Source organism: Heptranchias perlo, chromosome 15 (assembly GCF_035084215.1).
Source record: "Heptranchias perlo isolate sHepPer1 chromosome 15, sHepPer1.hap1, whole genome shotgun sequence".
In the NCBI taxonomy this organism is placed as follows: Eukaryota; Metazoa; Chordata; class Chondrichthyes; order Hexanchiformes; family Hexanchidae; genus Heptranchias; species Heptranchias perlo.
The window spans coordinates 42,535,919-42,553,030 of NC_090339.1; the positions used below are offsets into that span (position 1 = coordinate 42,535,919).

General features: G+C 38.0%; 1 protein-coding gene across 5 annotated transcripts in view; it reads left to right on the top strand.

Annotated features, from left to right (window-relative positions):
• The window catches only part of tenm1 (teneurin transmembrane protein 1), a 539,174-nt gene that overhangs the window by 332,859 nt on the left and 189,203 nt on the right, over positions 1-17,112 (top strand). For all 5 annotated transcript variants that reach the window (XM_067997123.1, XM_067997125.1, XM_067997124.1 and 2 more), the window contains 2 exons: positions 9,002-9,216; positions 10,333-10,543. In XM_067997123.1, coding sequence (XP_067853224.1) covers positions 9,002-9,216; positions 10,333-10,543 — 426 coding nt within the window. The remainder of the gene's footprint in view (positions 1-9,001; positions 9,217-10,332; positions 10,544-17,112) is intronic.

The window sequence follows — 17,112 nt, forward strand, 5'->3', positions numbered from 1 at the left end:
CCATTCCAGGCCCCCAATATCACTAATCACTCTCAGGTCAGGTTTTGGACATTTAGATGCAGAGAACAGATCCATCCACTCTTCCCCAATAATGTGCCTTAGCCATTACGTCGATGTGCAGCCTTCCACTTCACCAGTGTGACATTATTTCATTTTTAACACCAGCCATCCTTTGCCCTTTCCTCGTGCAATTGCCAATACTAGTTGCAGTATTATTCTATGGGCCTATGCCCATAAGAACTGAATTGAAATTGTCCAAACTCATTTCTTTAAAGACTTTAGTCCCATCAGTTTGAACTGGATTTGAACCCAGGGCTCAGAAGACTTTAGTCCCATCAGTTTGAACTGGATTTGAACCCAGGGCTCAGAAGACTTTAGTCCCATCAGTTTGAACTGGATTTGAACCCAGGGCTCAGATGTGAAATTGTCTAACTTGCTGCAGCACCCAGTTCCTCTAGCCAGTTTTATTTTTAAATGAGCGAGATCTGTGAGCTAATCTGCTGCTCTGATATTAGAGATGCCCAATTGGGTTTAACATTTAAAACTTTGTCTAAGTTCATGATTATGGAATTTAGGTTAGCATATTTTAATTTCACAGTAATATTGTGATTGATATATTGAACAATCACAGGCAATATAAAGGAATAAAATCTTCAATGTGTGACTATACACTAATAACATCTGCCTTGTGCTTAGACCGAGGATAAACTAGATTTTTAAAGGCTCAGCCACTCATCAGGTCCTGAAGTCATCCATCTAATGCTTAGATTAGTATGAAATTGTATATTTATGTTCATTATTGCAAAATTATATGTATCCAATGCAAGTATTCTTTAATGGAATGGAATTTATAAATTTATTCACTTCCTGTTGTCTAACATAGTGGGAAAAACTGGGAAGGGTGTCCTAGTGCCATATTCTCAACCCAACCTAGATTTTCCTCCCCCAGACCCAGTAGGGAAAGTGGACGACTGTACATGTAAATGAAATTTGCCTTTTAAATTGTCATTTGTGTTCTTTTAATGCCTTCTTCAAATGTTTTACTTGAAGGCCTTAGTTTGATTCAAAAGCTTGGGCCTTAGCTGAATATTTTTCACCCAGAACAATTGAAGGGAGTTTTCAACCATTCTGAGCATGTGCAGTTTTGCAAAATTTCCTTGCATTCATCAGTAGGTTTCTAAATTGATTTATTCCTTAATCCGAGGAGGATTTGCGAGTTTATTTGCTTTTTTCAAAAGACTTTGAAAGAAACTGGAGATCTGAATTCTTCGTGCCTAATTTCAGGCATGTCACATTTAAAATATTAAAATCTGTGTTCTCTGTGAACACTTGGATAACAGCTGGGATTAACACACCTGTGATTATGAACATCTGTGGCGTTTTTTTTATATAAGTCAAAATATTAAAGAGGATCTGGGCTTGTTTTTCTAAGTGATTTAAACCCAACTAAAAGATGAGTTTGAATTATTGGATTGCTTCTGCTTGGCTGCTGTCCAGGTCAAGCACAATAACTATAATGATATTATAGACTTGACAGAAAGATTTTTCTTTTAGCCAGGGCAAGACTGGAAATGAAAATATTTAATTTTCAGGGAAAGAGGGAAGCAAAGAAAGGTGATTGAAGACATGACCGCCATTGAAAGGGGAATAAAAATGATTATGGTGCTCACACAGTCGACCTGGGTAAAGTTCAATAGTAGGAGTCTGTTATCATAGTGGGTGTATATTATAGTCACTAAATATGCCAAAGAAATTGAGGGTGAAACCCGTAGGCAATTTAGAGTGATTTTCAGTGGTAACAAGAGTTGTAAGACTAGAATAGAATACTTGCATTTATGTAGCACCTTTCATGACCTCAGGATGTCCCAAAGTGCTTTACAGCCAAGTAAGTACTTTTTTTTTGAAGTGTAGTCACTGTTGTAAAGTAGGAATTATGGGGGACTTCAACTGTCCTGAATTAGACTGGGATAAGACACAAATTTGTGGTCAAAATGGGAAAGGGCTCTCAGTATGCATCCAGGGCCATTTCTTTAATCATTACATTGCATGTCTGACAAGGAAGAATGCAGTGCTGAATCTGTTTTTAGGTAATGAAGTAGGACAAATAAGTGACCTCAATGTAGGAGAATATTTGAATACTAGTTAGGTTCACATTGAAATTAGATCAAGAAAAAGAAGAATCCAAGGTAAAGGTGTTGGACTCCAAATTAGCTACTTTCAGTGGGATAAAGGGGGACTTAACACAGATTAATTGTTGGAAAAAATGATAAAACAAATATTGGACCAGCAGTGGATGAATTTAAAATATGAAGTGATAAGATACTGCTTAATTTAGAAAAACATAGAGAAATATAAAAGGTACAGAAAGAAAGCAAATGGAGACATTAGGAAAACTAATTGGGAGTATTAAAGAAGACTAGCAGTCAACATAATGGGAAACAGCAAGGATTTTTATAAACAGGTTAAAGAAGGAATTCACATTTATATAGAAACATAGAAAATAGGAGCAGGAATAGGCTATTTGGCCCTTCGAGCTTGCGTCGCCATTCAATATGATCATAGCTGATCCTCTATCTCAATACCATAGTCCCGCTCTCTCCCCATACCCTTTGATGCCTTTTGTGTCCAGAAATCTATCTAGCTCCTTCCTAAATATATTCAGTGACTTGGCCTTCAGCCTTCTGTGGTAAAGAATTCCACAGGTTCACCACCCTCTGAGTGAAGAAATGTCTCCTCATCTCAGTCCTAAATGTCCTACCCCGTATCCTGAGACTGTGACCTGTGGTTATGGACTCCCCAGCCAGGGAAAACATCCTCCCTGCATCCAGTCTGTCCAGCCCTGTCAGAATTTTGTGTGTTTCAATGAGATCCCCTCTCATTCTTCTAAACTCTAGTGAATACAGGCCAAGTCGACCCAATCTCTCCTCATACGACAGTCCTGTCATCCCAGGAATCAGTCTGGTGAACCTTCACTGCACTCCCTCTATGGCAAGTATATCCTTTCTTGGGTAAGGAGACCCAAAACTGCACACACTACTCCAGGTGTGGTCTCACCAAGGCCCTGTATAACTGCAGTAAGACATCCTTGCTCCTGTACTCAAATCCTCTTGCAATGAAGGCTAACATATCATTTGCCTTCCGAACTGCTTGCTGCACCTGCATGATTGCTTTCAGTAACTGGTGTACAAGGACACCCAAGTCTCTTTGTACATCAACGTTTCCCAATCTATCACCATTGAAATAATATTCCACCTTTCAGTTTTTCCTTCCGAATTGGATAACTTCACATTTATCCATGTTATACTGCATCTGCCATGTATTTGCCCACTCACTTAACTTGTCTAAATTGCCTTGAAGCCTCTTTGCGTCATCCTCGCAACTCAGGATCCCACCTAGTTTTGTGTCGTCAGCAAACTTGGAAATATTATATTTGGTTCCCTCATCCAAATCGTTGATATATATTGTGAATAGCTGGGGCCCAAGCACTGATCCCTGCGGTACCCCACTAGTCACTGCCTGCCACCCCAAAGAAGACCCATTTATTCCTATTCTGTTTCCTGTCTGTTAACCAATTTTCAATCGATGCCAGTATATTAACCCCAATCCCATTTGCTTTAATTTTGCACACTAACCTCTTATGTGGGACTTTATCAATGGCCTTCTGAAAATCCAAATAAACCACATCCACTGGTTCTCCCTTATCTATTCTACCAGTTACATCCTCAAAAAACTCCAGTAGGTTTGTTAAACATGATTTCCCTTTCATAAATCCATGTTGACTTTGTTTAATCCTGTTATTTTCTAAGTGTCCTGTTATCATATCCTTTATAATAGACTCTAGCACCTTCCCTACTACTGATGTTAGGCTAACCGGTCTGTAGTTCCCTGTTATCTCTCCCTCCTTTTTTAAATAGTGGGGTTACATTTGCCACCCTCCAATCTGCAGAAACTGTTCCATAATCTATAGAATTTTGGAAGATGACAACTAATGCATTCACTATTTCCCTGGCTATCTCTTTTAGTACTCTGGGATGCAGATTATCAGGCCCTGGGGATTTATCGGCTTTCAGTCCCATTAATTTCTCCAGCACTTTTTTTTTTACTAATACTAATTTCCTTTGATTCCTCCTTCTCACTAGTCCCTTGCTTCCCTATTATTTCTGGGAAGTTATTTGTGTCCTCTTCTGTGAAGACAGAATCAAAGTATTTGTTTAATTGCTCTGCCATCTCCTCACTTCCTCAGGACATCCCAAAATGCTCAGCAAAAGTACAAGGATAATCAAAGAAAGACTGAGATATTGTGGCCATCTTGTAATTGAGAGTGAAGGAATGTTGGAGATGCTGTCAAGTATTTTGCAGATTTTACAGGGGAAGGTGAAAATAAGCCAGTTGGAGTGCCTAAGGGGGAATGTGGCAGTGTCATTACTGGAGATAAATATTCAAAAGGATACAGTATTAAAAAAAAGTTAATAAAACTAAAAATATAATGTCATCAGTTCCATATAGTATACATTTCATAATATTGAAGGAGGTTGGGGAAGTACTGTTAGAGGCATTAACCTGCATTTTCCAAACATCTGTGGGAATGTGATTGGACCAAAGGATTGGAAGATGGCAAATATTACCTCGAATGAAAATTGGGAGAGTTGTAAAACGGGCTGCCTGTTTTACACTATCGCACAGACACCCTGGAGTCCATAATGTGGGTTCAAATTAGTAAACACTTAGGAAGGCATGGGCTAATCAGGAATAGTCGAGATGGAATTTGACATGCTTGGCTAAATTAATTACATTTTGAGGAAATCACCATGTATAGATAAAGGGAATGGGATGAATGTTGTGTATATATGAATTTTCAGAAGGTGTTGGAATAATGTGCCACATAAGAGATTTGTTATAAACATTGTTACAAAAATTAAAAGTTAAATTAAATATTAAGTAAATGTGTCTACATGAATATAGAGATGACTAGGGATTGGAAAGCAAAGAATGCAAGTAAGTGGATTTTTTTTTGAATTGGGAGGATGTGGGTCGTCGTGTACCACCGAGATCTGTGCTGGGACCTCTCTTCCAATTATATCAATTATTTGTAAATAGGCAAGAGAGGACTGATATTGAAGTGTGCTGGTAGCAAATTAGAGGACATGGCAAACAGTGAGAAAGATTACAGGTGGACATAGTCATCTTAGCAGAAAGGACAGATAGGAGGCGGACACAGTTCAATGCAGAGAAATGTGAAGTAGTACATTTTTGGGGAAAAGAACTGAAAAGAAAGTGTACCCTGAATGGTTAGATTCTTAACAGAGTGAAGGGACAGAAAGATCTAGGGGTGCAGATACATGAATCTTTAAAAGATGGAGTGGAGACAGAAGAGGTCATAAATAGGCAAATGTGGTCTAAATTTTATAAATGGGACTATTACATAGAATTTACTGCACAGAAACAGGTAATTCGGCCCAACTAATCTGTGTTTATGCTCCCACCCATATTGAATATAAAAGCAAGGGAGTGAATTTATACAAGACATTATTGGCCCACATTTGGAGTATTGCATGCAGTTCTGGCACTCAATTATATAAAGAATATTTACGCCATAAAGAGGGTACAATGCAGATTCATTGGAACTATATCATGATTGAGAGGTTATAGTTATGAAGAAAGTCTTAAAAATTGGGTATTTTTTTATTGGAACAGAGAAGATTGAGGGGAAATCTAATAGACGATCTCAGGATTATGAAAGGAATTGAAAGATTAGCAAGGGAGCATCGACTCAGCGTTATCACTAGAAGAACAAAGGGGAAGTTGGAAGAAATTTTTCACTCAGCAGATTATTAGAATGCTTTACCACAAGTGATTATTGAGGCAGAGTTTATAACATCATTTAAAAGGAATTGATATGTATTTGAAAAGGAAGAATGTAAAAGGATAGAGAAATTGTAGGGTAATGGGATTACAGTAGGTAGCTCCAGTTATGGAGTTAGCACTGGCATAGATTGTATTGTCTCCTTCTGCGCTTTAAATTTTATGAGGCCATAATAAATATCCCATAGTGAATTTACAGAACCGTAATCTGTTCAAGAGAGTGTGATCATATCGTAAACTTGAGATGTTTATTCTCATTGTGTGAAAATTTGAGATTAGATTACCTTTTTAAATTCACTGATTTACAGTTACATATCCAGTCAAAAAAAATTCTTGGAAAGTAGATTTTTCTACCATTTTTACTGTTATTTTTGAAGATAATCGTTTCATGTGATATCCTACCACAAGCAGTGATGTAGAACTCCAAAGACTATTGGTTTTGTGACCTAAGGCCTTCGATATTACCAGGTTATTTATGAAAGGGAATTAAGGAAAAATTTACTGCAGTGTATATATTGTGAAGCAATTTGCTATAAGGCCATACAGAATAGAACAATAGCAAACTGAATTGATCTGCAAATGTGGATAATTCAAATAAACCTCCCTCCTGTGACCTCATTAGAATAAAATTTGACCCAGTTCCAGAGAAGCATATTTATTTTCAGTGGAATCAATCGAACTACCTTTCTAACTTCTTAATTTCAACTTGGTTTTGTTTTCTGAATTAATTCTATAAGAAATTAGAAGTTGTTTTCTTCAAATTTTCTTTCTCTTATTTCTCTTCTGAAGGTGTTGATTCCTCGCTGAGGTATGGTTCCATAGGCAATAATCATCCTCCCATAACTTGCCCAAATGGCTATTCTTTGTGTCCACCTTGACAGTGAATATTGCAGTGTTTTTGACCATAGGAACATCATAGTCAAACATGACTATGTCCTTACAGATTGGCACTTATAGCAGAGGTAAATGGACAGTCGTCAGGAGGAGGAACCCTGGACAATTTTTTCTCCTCCCTACCCCAGGATGATTGAAGCCAATTATAGTGTCTCTGGATAAACGTGAATGTTCACACAATAATATTGCATAGCACAATTTCCAGATATATACACCAACAAAAAGATAAAACAAACGAACCATAATGGGCAAGCACAGCTGTTTCACGGCTAAGTAGCTATTATTTAACAGTTTCCGTAACATTAATGCATCCTAAGGTTATATCTTCTAAAACATAAACAATTTAACCAGCAGCATCATATCCATAGAAGAGGCTGATTATCAAAGTCAGGCTGCCTTACTGAAACCTGAGAATATTAGTTATTCATTCATGGAAGGGATGAATTGTACAGTAAATTTGAAAATAAACTAAGGGTGTAGGTTTCCTCAGTTGTCTATTTGTAGTGAAATCATAATGTGGAAGCTTGCTTATCTGTCATAATGAAGGAGGCTTCCCCACCCAGAAGATAACGGAGAGTACTCATATACGTAGTCGGGCAAAGTAAGTTTTAGATTGGTCAATTTAGATTACCTAATCATTAAGTTCCCAACACATGCAGATAACATCCACTTTTTTTCCAATTTAAAAATGAGATGTTCTTGGAACGAATGCTGCCAGCCTGACTCCCACTGATTTCTTGACACAAAGCTAAATCAGAGCTGTGTGGATAGTAAATTGTACCAGGCACTGGGCATTCAGATTAAAAACTACTTACCCTGCTGGATCAAGATCCCAGAGCCCGCAAAAAATAAATTATAACGCTCAACTGTATTTTGGCTGGTTAACATAAAACAAAGCCCCAAGTGCCTCAAATTCCTGTGAATAATTTTAGGTGTGGGTAACGGGAGTTCAGATAATCAAGGTTCCACATGTTTATGACTTCACCACAATTAGCAAACAGAGGGAATGTTCCCCTAAAGATTCTTGCTCCTCAACCCCCTCAAAAATAAAGTATTAATTAATCAACTGTATCTGGATTTTAAAAAAAAAACATCATGGATCTTTTATTTCTTTTAAGTGGTCTGGCAGCCTAACTCAGTGCTGGAAACTTGAGAGAACAGAAACATTAAATGGTGGAATTGTTGGAAATGAGCAGTGATGGATGGTAAACAAGCCTCAAGTGAAATGATTGTTGCTATCCTCAGGCTAGTTCACACATTGCACATTATTTGATATTGCAAGCTGAATCTCTACAGAGTGAAAGTAGAATATGGTACAATGCGGTACTGTTAGAAATTCAGAGTTAAAGCTGCTTAATTTAGAACAATTTCTAACCCTAGTTTTAACCATGTCTAACCTGCCACTGGTAATTGTTCTTTAACTGCGAATAAATAGGGAAATGTTTTGTTACTGTCAAGCTGGAGTCTCTAAGCATTTCCTAAAATGTATTCATTCAATTATTATCTCTTTCCAAATCTAATTTACTGCCCACTGAATGCAGATGCAGTGCATAGAGGTGAATTGAATATGAAATGTTTCACTATCAGTTCTGAATGGCCTGATACTGTTTGAAATTTAAATCTTTAACCATCACAATTGCTGTGTGGTAAGGCCTATAGCCCTGAGCTACATAGATCAAGAAGGAAGAAGTTTCTAAATGTAATTACGGATTTGCACTGAGTTGGCTGATCTCAGGCAGCGTAACAGTAGGGGCCCTGCAACTGATTTTTGTGTATTGTGATTAGGGAAGGGAAAATTGACCAGGGTTCCCACTCCTGACCACATATAGCTACCCTTACTGGAAGGGGTTCATGTGTAGATGTCAGGCAAGGATAAGATCAGGCTTGCCAACACTCACTATCATACATAAATAATGGGCATTTGGGCCAGATACTGGAGGATTACTCACCATGGAACCTTACTCCTGGGAGGGAATCAATGACTTCTGAGCAGCAGAGAAAATTGGAGGGGAAAAAAATGAAATCTGTTGGTGCATTGAAAGATATATTGTCCAAAGTTGGATTGAGTTTGATTAATCTGTTCTGAACCTGACCAAGAACAATTTAATACAATATAGTTCTGAAGTGATTCCATTTTAGTGCAAATGAGAATGGAACTGTAAAATGGAACATTCTAATAAAGGACCTCGTTTCTATTGTAAAATTATTCTCAATGTAAACACTTCCTGTTGTATATTTCTTTCAGGAAAAACTGTGAATGTATTTCAGCGAGGCAGAGCCATTGACACAGGAGAAGTGGATATCGGAATGCAGGTCATGCAGACCATCCCACCAGGTCTGTTCTGGCGATTTCAAGTCACCACAGAGCATCCGCTCTACCTCAAATTCAATGTGTCATTGGCAAAAGACGCCTTATTGGGGATTTATGGTCGACGGAACCTTCCACCCACACACACCCAGGTATTGGAATAGTTTTAATTGATGGGGTAACACCAGCCATTAAGATACAAGTAGGTACAAGTGAATGTTGATCAGTTTCAGCAGCATTCAACAAAGCATTAAGAATGTTGCCTAAGCAAGTTCCCCTCCATAGAGTGGGTTGCCAAAGTTGAGTAGTAACTTGTTGGTGAGGGAATTGTATTTTTTTAATTCAATTTTTAAAAAATTAGTTCACGGGATGTTGGCATCGCTAGCAAGGCCGGCATTTAATGCCCATCCCTAATTGCCCTGAGAAGGTGGTGGTGGGCTACCTCCTTGGACCACTGGAATCTGTATAGTATTCTTTGTTGTGGTTTGATACAACTAAATGGCTTGCTAGGTCACTTCAAAGTACAATTAAGAGTCAACCATCTTGATGTGGGATTGGAGTTACATATAGGCCAGACCAGGTATGAATGACAGGTTTCCTTCCCTAAAGAACATGAGCAAACCAGTTTACGACAGTTAGATAGCTTCATGGTCACTTACTGACACCAGCTTTTTATTTCCAGGTTTTTTAAACTGAATTCAAATTCTCAAACTGGCACAGTGGGATTTGGACTCAAGTTCTCTGGATAATTAGTCCAGGCCTTTGGATTACTCGTCCAGTAACATAACCACTACACTACCGTACACACATATAGCTGAAGTGGATAAAGATCAATGAGTATGAAGTACTATCAAAGGAATCTTAAAACAATAGGAAAATTAAGATTTTTCCCACTTCTCATATGACTGCCTACCTTAAGCATTCTTCATGACAAAAGACATCACAAAATCTTTGGTTACCAATACTAATGTAAATGAAGTGACAGGGGGCACAATTATCACAGAACAAAAGGGCTTAATAGAATATCACTTATCCCAGAGGTGGAATGGTTCCACCTGGAGGACCTAATTGAAAAATAATGAAATGGATCACAGATGGTCTACAAGTCTGATTGCCTGAACCATCAGTAGAAATGGGTTACCTGCATTTGATGAAATGCATTAAATTAAGCTAAACCTGACCACAGAACAGAACCTGAGGAATGTTGTGTGTCTACAGTCCCTAGATTATTAATTATGAAGAATTTGATTTACCTTGTCCCTTCACAGTTTGATTTTGTGAAACTCCTGGATGGCAAGCAGTTGATTAAACAGGAAACCAAAACTCCAGACAAATCAAAACACACACCACGGAATTTGATCCTGATGACCCTTCAGGAGGCAGGATTCATTGAATATGTGGATCCAGGAACTTGGCACTTTGCCTTCTACAATGATGGGAAGAAGATGGAACAGGTCTTTGTGCTTACTTCTGTGATGGGTAAGCTACCATCAATTACATATTCAAATTATGCTTAACAGAAACATTTCATTTTCTTTCAGTCAGTGACCAAAGTTCCTTTTCTAAACAACATAAGTTTTAGGAAAACAAAACAGAAATTTGATCTACCCCTTTTTGATTGATCCCAATGCACCTTCTCACTGTATCCCTCAATTCCGTCTTTCTCTAGAAACATAATTGTCTGTGTAACTCATTTATACTATTTCATTCAATGGCTTTTCCTGATAGCTTACTCCATGGGACTGATTCTCACATGCACATTTCCAAAGGCGAACCTCCCAACAGCAGTGGATATCATAAAATTTCAGTCAGCCTTCCCACAGTTTTCTAACCATTAAAATGAATGGATGGAAAATCATGGAGAGCATACTCGTAATTTCCTGATATCCACTGCCAACAGAAGTGCACATTCAGGAATTGCTCCTTATGAGTATTACCCCTTGCAAAAAAAAACTTGGATTTATATGGTGCTTTATCATGTCAGAAGTCCCAAAAGAAATTCTTTGATTTGCAATAACGGTTCTTATGTGAGCAAAATAAAAGCGTGAATTACTTTGTTAAAATTGCACACAAGAAATTGGTATTAATCTGTATGCCAAAAATTGCACTCAGTGGAATTTAGCCCCTTTGTATGAAATAGTTTTATCTGAATTCTCTATTTACTGCTGATACCAATATTTTAGAATTACACCTTCCCCCTCACAGTTTTTGAACCCATTGCCAGCATGAACAAGTTATTTGGATCAATTTTTATTAATTCCATTCTCAATTTTGAAAGCTTCTATTAGGTTACTTCAAAGTTTATTTTTCAGTGAGAATAAGCCCAACTTCTTTAACTTTTCCAACGTAAATTAGATTCCTAAGATTAATATCATGTTGGTCACCCTAAGTTTTACCTTTTCAAAGACAATAATATCCCTCCTAAAATATTATGACCAAGATGCACACAGCATTCCAGATAGGACATAACTAGTCTCTTTTTGCCTTCTGCATTAATCTAAAGGCTGTTGCTACGTCCTCTAACTATCACTCTGACATTACAATCTGGATAAGCCAAAGTTTCCTCCAGCTTAATGTCAGCTAAACCAATGCTCTTTTAGCTCCCATCAGCACCTACGTGCTTCTGATCTTGACTCCAGAACTACCTCAGGTTGAGTCAGGAAATATGGAATTTCGGCCTACTGCTTGGTCCCAAACTGAGGCTATTTCCCCACACCCATTCTGTTACCAAGACCGCATTACCCCACCTCCAATACATTATTACTTCTGCTGCTATCTTTCTCCCATTCCTATTTAAATCCTGGTCCATGCCTTTGTCCCCTTGAGTCTTGATCTCTCTAATGTTCTTTAAGCTGTTCTCCATTAAAACTTATTCAAAATGCTACAGCCAGTGTCCTCACCCTCATAATGTCCCACATTCTCACAACTTCTTTCCTTTCCAAGCTCCAGTGGCTCCCCGTGCACCAGTGAACTGGCTTTCAAATGTCTCCATGGCCTTATTTAGTAATCCTTTCCAGCCGTATGTTCTTGCCCAGGCACTCCTCTAGCACTGGATTACTTTTTCTTTGTTCCTTCCATTCTACCATCAGGTGACCTCTCCATCAGCCACAATGCTCCTGCCCTCTCGAATTCCCCCTTTAGATCCCTCCACCATTCCACTTCCCTCCTTGCTTTCAAAAACCTCCTCAAAATCTTACTCTTTAACTGCATCTTTGCAATGCTCCCTCCTTTGTTTGCTCATTTTCCCTCCTGCTTAATGTCCACCATTTTTTCTCCTCCATGAGAAATATTTTCCTTTCTGTATGGAATGATACCAGTGCTTAAAGGGTTAAATTATGATGACAGGTTGCAGAAACTTGGCTTGTATTCCATTGAGTTTAGAAGGTTGAGGGGTGATCTAATCGAGCTGTTTAAAATGATAAAGGACTTTGATAGGATAGATGCAGAGAAGCTATTTCCTCTAGTGGGGAACTCAGAACAAGAGGGCGCAATCTTAAAATTAGAGTTAGGCTATTTAGGTGTGAAATCAGGAAGCACTTTTTCACAGAGTAGTAGAAATCTGAAACGCTCTCCCTAAAAGGCTGAGGTCAATTGTAATTGTTAAGTCTGAGATCGATAATTTTTTGTTAGGTAAGGGTATCAAGGGATATGGATCAAAAGCAGGTAAATGGAGTTGAGGTACAGATCAGCCAGGATCTGATCGATTGGTGTAACAGACTTGTGGGGATGAATGACCTACTTTCTTTCCTATGAGTTTTATAGAAATGGAAGTTTTTATACAGTAACAAGATTGTGACTTGAAATTACCCTGTTCATACAGAAAGAAAGAATTTGCATTTATATAACACCTTATCACATCTATCAGAAACATCCCAAAACATCAAATTGCGTACAATAAATTACTTTGAAGTGCAGTCACTGTTATTATGGCAAGCACAGCTGCCATTTTTGCATACAACAAACATCAATGAGATAAAAGACAAGTTAATTTAATTTTTGTGGTGTTGGTTGAGAGAGGAATGATGGCTAGGATTCTGAGATCTCCTGCTGTTGTTCAAATAGTGCTAATGAGATCTTTAATATATACCTGAACCAGAGGAACAGGTAGACAGGGCCTCTTCTCATCCAAAGGATGGCACCTCTGACGGATTCAACATTCTCTTAGTACTGCACCCATAGGTCAAAAAAGTTTATGTAGTTCTTGGAGGTTGGCGGGGGGACTAGAAAGCTTGAAATCACAACCTTCTGATTCAGAGACAAGAATGCTACCAACTGAGCCAAGCTGACACTACAGGGCTGATTTTATGATGCAGGCCATGAGCAAGGAGCCTTGCCCACTGACCATGTATATCGGGAAATTGAGAAGATGCTGCCCTTGATTTTCTGTCCATTCATTTCAATGATTGGAAGATCATGGGCAACACACCAACAATTTCTAATATTTGCAGTCAGCAGGCAAGTCTCCTCATCAGTAGCATACATTCATAAAACCAACCATTTCTGAGTATTAGCCTAAAATAAATAAATTAACATCTATGTTGAAATAGCAGATGAAAAAAATCTCATTCTGATTTGTATTATATGCTTTTGCTAATATAACCCAAGACCTTGGTGTGCTTTTTTTTACTGTAACCATGCATTCAGCTAAAGCTTTTAATGATTTTTTTCACAATAGCCTTCAAATCTCCTGATTATATACTGCATGATTGTTCCATGCAAACAAAAAAATAAAGCCAAAACAATCTTTTGTGATGCTCTTTGCAGGTTATAAAAGCTTGACACATCTTCAATCATTCTGAAAGAATGATTGACAATATTGAATTGTCAGTATTCAATCAAAATAGATCAACAAATTATTTACAATAAAATTCTAAAATTGTTAATATTATTCATACTGATTTAATTTTCCATGGAGTTGAGGGTGAAGTCACAGTTTATGCTGTGTCTGTTGATTGGTTGTAGCAGACTATTCATAACATTATATTTGATCTTCTGAATCTTAAAAGGTTCAAAATTGATTTAATCTACCATTTGGAATGTATGATCTGTCTTCAACAGCAGTCTAATAATTTTCATAATATACTGTCATCAGCTATGACATTGTCACTTCAGGCGAAGTATTTCACCCTTATGAATAAATTGTGTGCAATTTTGCCATAATGGTGGGTTACAAGTCCAGACAGTACATATATAAAGAATGCATATTAGCTGGAAAGTAGACAATCTTGTAATTTATCTTTTGAAGAGTTTTAAGAAACATTTCATAGCGCAAACTTTTCAAATATTATAAATTGCACAAGATTGTGGTGGCACAAAACATACTTTCGTTGTGTGGGATTTTGAAAATCTAGGTTCTGCAGAAATACAAATCATCTGGTGCTGTTTCTGACTATTGGAAAATCCTGGAGTTGCACATTGATTAATTGCTGGACATCTTGTAATGTATTTCTTTCAAACAAAATCTACAATTCTCTTCTTGTATTATTTTGTCTATTCTCTAGCATTAAGAATATTAAATAATGACTAACATATTTTTATTGTTTAAGAATGTTATAATTGCATTAATGCACTTGGATTAATGACTTCAGTAAAATAGGAGCCAGCTCTGGCCTAGGTCACAAAGACATAACTTATTATTAATCTAATTCTTTTCAACTCCCTGATGGAAAAAGAAGTGCACCAGAGGGTACATTCCTCCAACTCTGGCCTCTTGTATATATCCACTCCCTTTAGCCATCTAGGCCCTAAGCTCTGGAATTCCCACACTAAATCTCTCCATCTCCCTCTTCTCCTTAAGACCCTTCTTAAAACCAACCTCTTTGACAATGCATTTAGTCACTCCTCCTAATATCTCCTCCTTTGATTCTGTGTAGATTTTTGTTATAATTATACTTCTGTGAAGCGCCTTTGGATGTTTTTCTATGTTAATGGCACTATATAAATGCAAGTCGGTGTTTTACATACCATCATAATTTGGATTATTACTTTATCAATTGCGTAATATATCTCACACTTGTTCAAATTCCCCAGAGGACAACGGTTTTGACAGTAAATACAAATTGGGAGTGTACATTGTCCAATTTTGTCCATTCACAATCCATCCAGTTCTAGCAAAAATCTGGTCTATATTAATCAAATAGCCATCAATCCATTATTGGAAACGTGCTTAAAAGATGCAAGATGTAGTGCATGGTGGTTGCCACCTTGCCCAGTGTACCTGCAGGCCATCATTTCCTATTAGTTCCCAGTCTCACCTGTCAGCTTACAAGTTCCAGGCCTCGGCTCCAGGTAGGTCTGCCTCAGGCCCCAGACTTTTCTTTCCAGACTCCGCTCACTCAAAAGTAGCAAAGACTAACTTTATATTGGAGTCAGTATATCCTCAATAGTTTCATACTGTAACACAGTAATAAAATATGTACTGCTAGTATGCTTTTGCACACGAAATGTCTCTCGGCCTCCCACTACGATTTTGCGCCTTGCCCACTATTCCCACCTTGAGTGACCCACTCTCTGTTGGGTGTTGATCCTTGCTTGCTCCCTGCCCTTCCTCAGCCCTGCCCTCCACTTGCTCCTAGACCTCTGCATCCACCATAATTTGCATAGACTCATTCTCCACCTGTGAACAATGCAAGAGGAGATATACTAGTATAATAATACATTTAGGAACTGGACAAGAAGAGTCTGGGAGAGAGTGCAGGAAAGTACTAGAAAAATATTCTAAATCATTGTTTTTCTTTTAAAAATCATTTGTAAAGATCTGTTACTCTTGCTTTTTGGTTTGTGACTCAAGTCAGGCAAATCAGGTGGCACGGTCATTGGGTGACGTAATCGATGACGAGGCTGAGTGAATGGAATTGGAGGATTGAGCAGGTTAGGGATTCTGAGTGGGTATGACTTGCTAACCAAGTCACAGGTCTGTATGCCTTTGAAACATGCAATTTCTATGAATGCCATTATAGAGAAAAACATGTTTTCTTCTGTAGAGTAGAAGACAAAGAGAATAGAAAAGGAGACAAAGAACGAGTGGGATAGAAACAAAAGAGACTATTACAGTAGGAGGGATACTCAATTCATTTATTTTTATCTGTGCTGTAATGCCATGGGACATCAGCTAGATCACCATTAAATTAGATCAAGATGATTATTAATAATCGTATTGATAGTTATTTATATTTTCTCCCCTTTCTTGTTCACTCCGTAACCTAGCGAAGAGCATAAGATGGCAACATTCATCTAGGCATTTACCAATGCCCATGTATAACTGACTATTATAAAGTGAGCTAGAGTGATCAGTGGTGACTCAAACTCCCAGTGTGGAAGATGCAGGCCTTCCCTTCATACCGCCTCAATGGCATGGCTGAGCTCAGGAAATCACTATGTAGGGAATTTCAGGTGCAAGCATGCCTTGTACTCCACTGTGGTGCAACACATTCAAAATCATCAACTTTCTGTCTGTTTAGGATGGGAAAAACCCAAGGACATAGTCTTTCTAGAACAATGTATTATATATTTTTTGACATACTAGCACATTATTTCTGTTGTTGTTTATACACATAGAAACTTTCAGCACAGAACGAGGCCATTCAGCCCATCGTGCCTGTACTGGAAGAGCTGTCTAATTAATCCCACTCCCCCGCTCTTTCTCCACAGCCATGCAAATTTTTCCTTTTCAAGTACATATCTAATTCCATCTTGAAAGTTACCATTGAATCTGCTTTTGCCATCCTTTCAGGCAGTGCATTCTAGATGACAACTTGCTGTGTTAAAAAAAAAATTACTCCCCTCTGGTTCTTTTGCCAATTATCTTAAATCTCCATCCTTTGGTTACTGACCCTCCTGCCAGTGGAAAAAGTTTCTCCTTATTTACTCTATCAAAGCCCCTCATAATTTTGAGCACCTCTATTAAGTCTCCTCTTAACTTTCTCTGTTCTAAGGAGAACAATCCCAGCTTCTCCAGTCTCTTCACATAACTGAAGTCCCTCATCCCTGATATCATTCTGGAAAATTTCCTCTGCACCCTCTCCAAGGCCATGACATCCTTCTGTGGT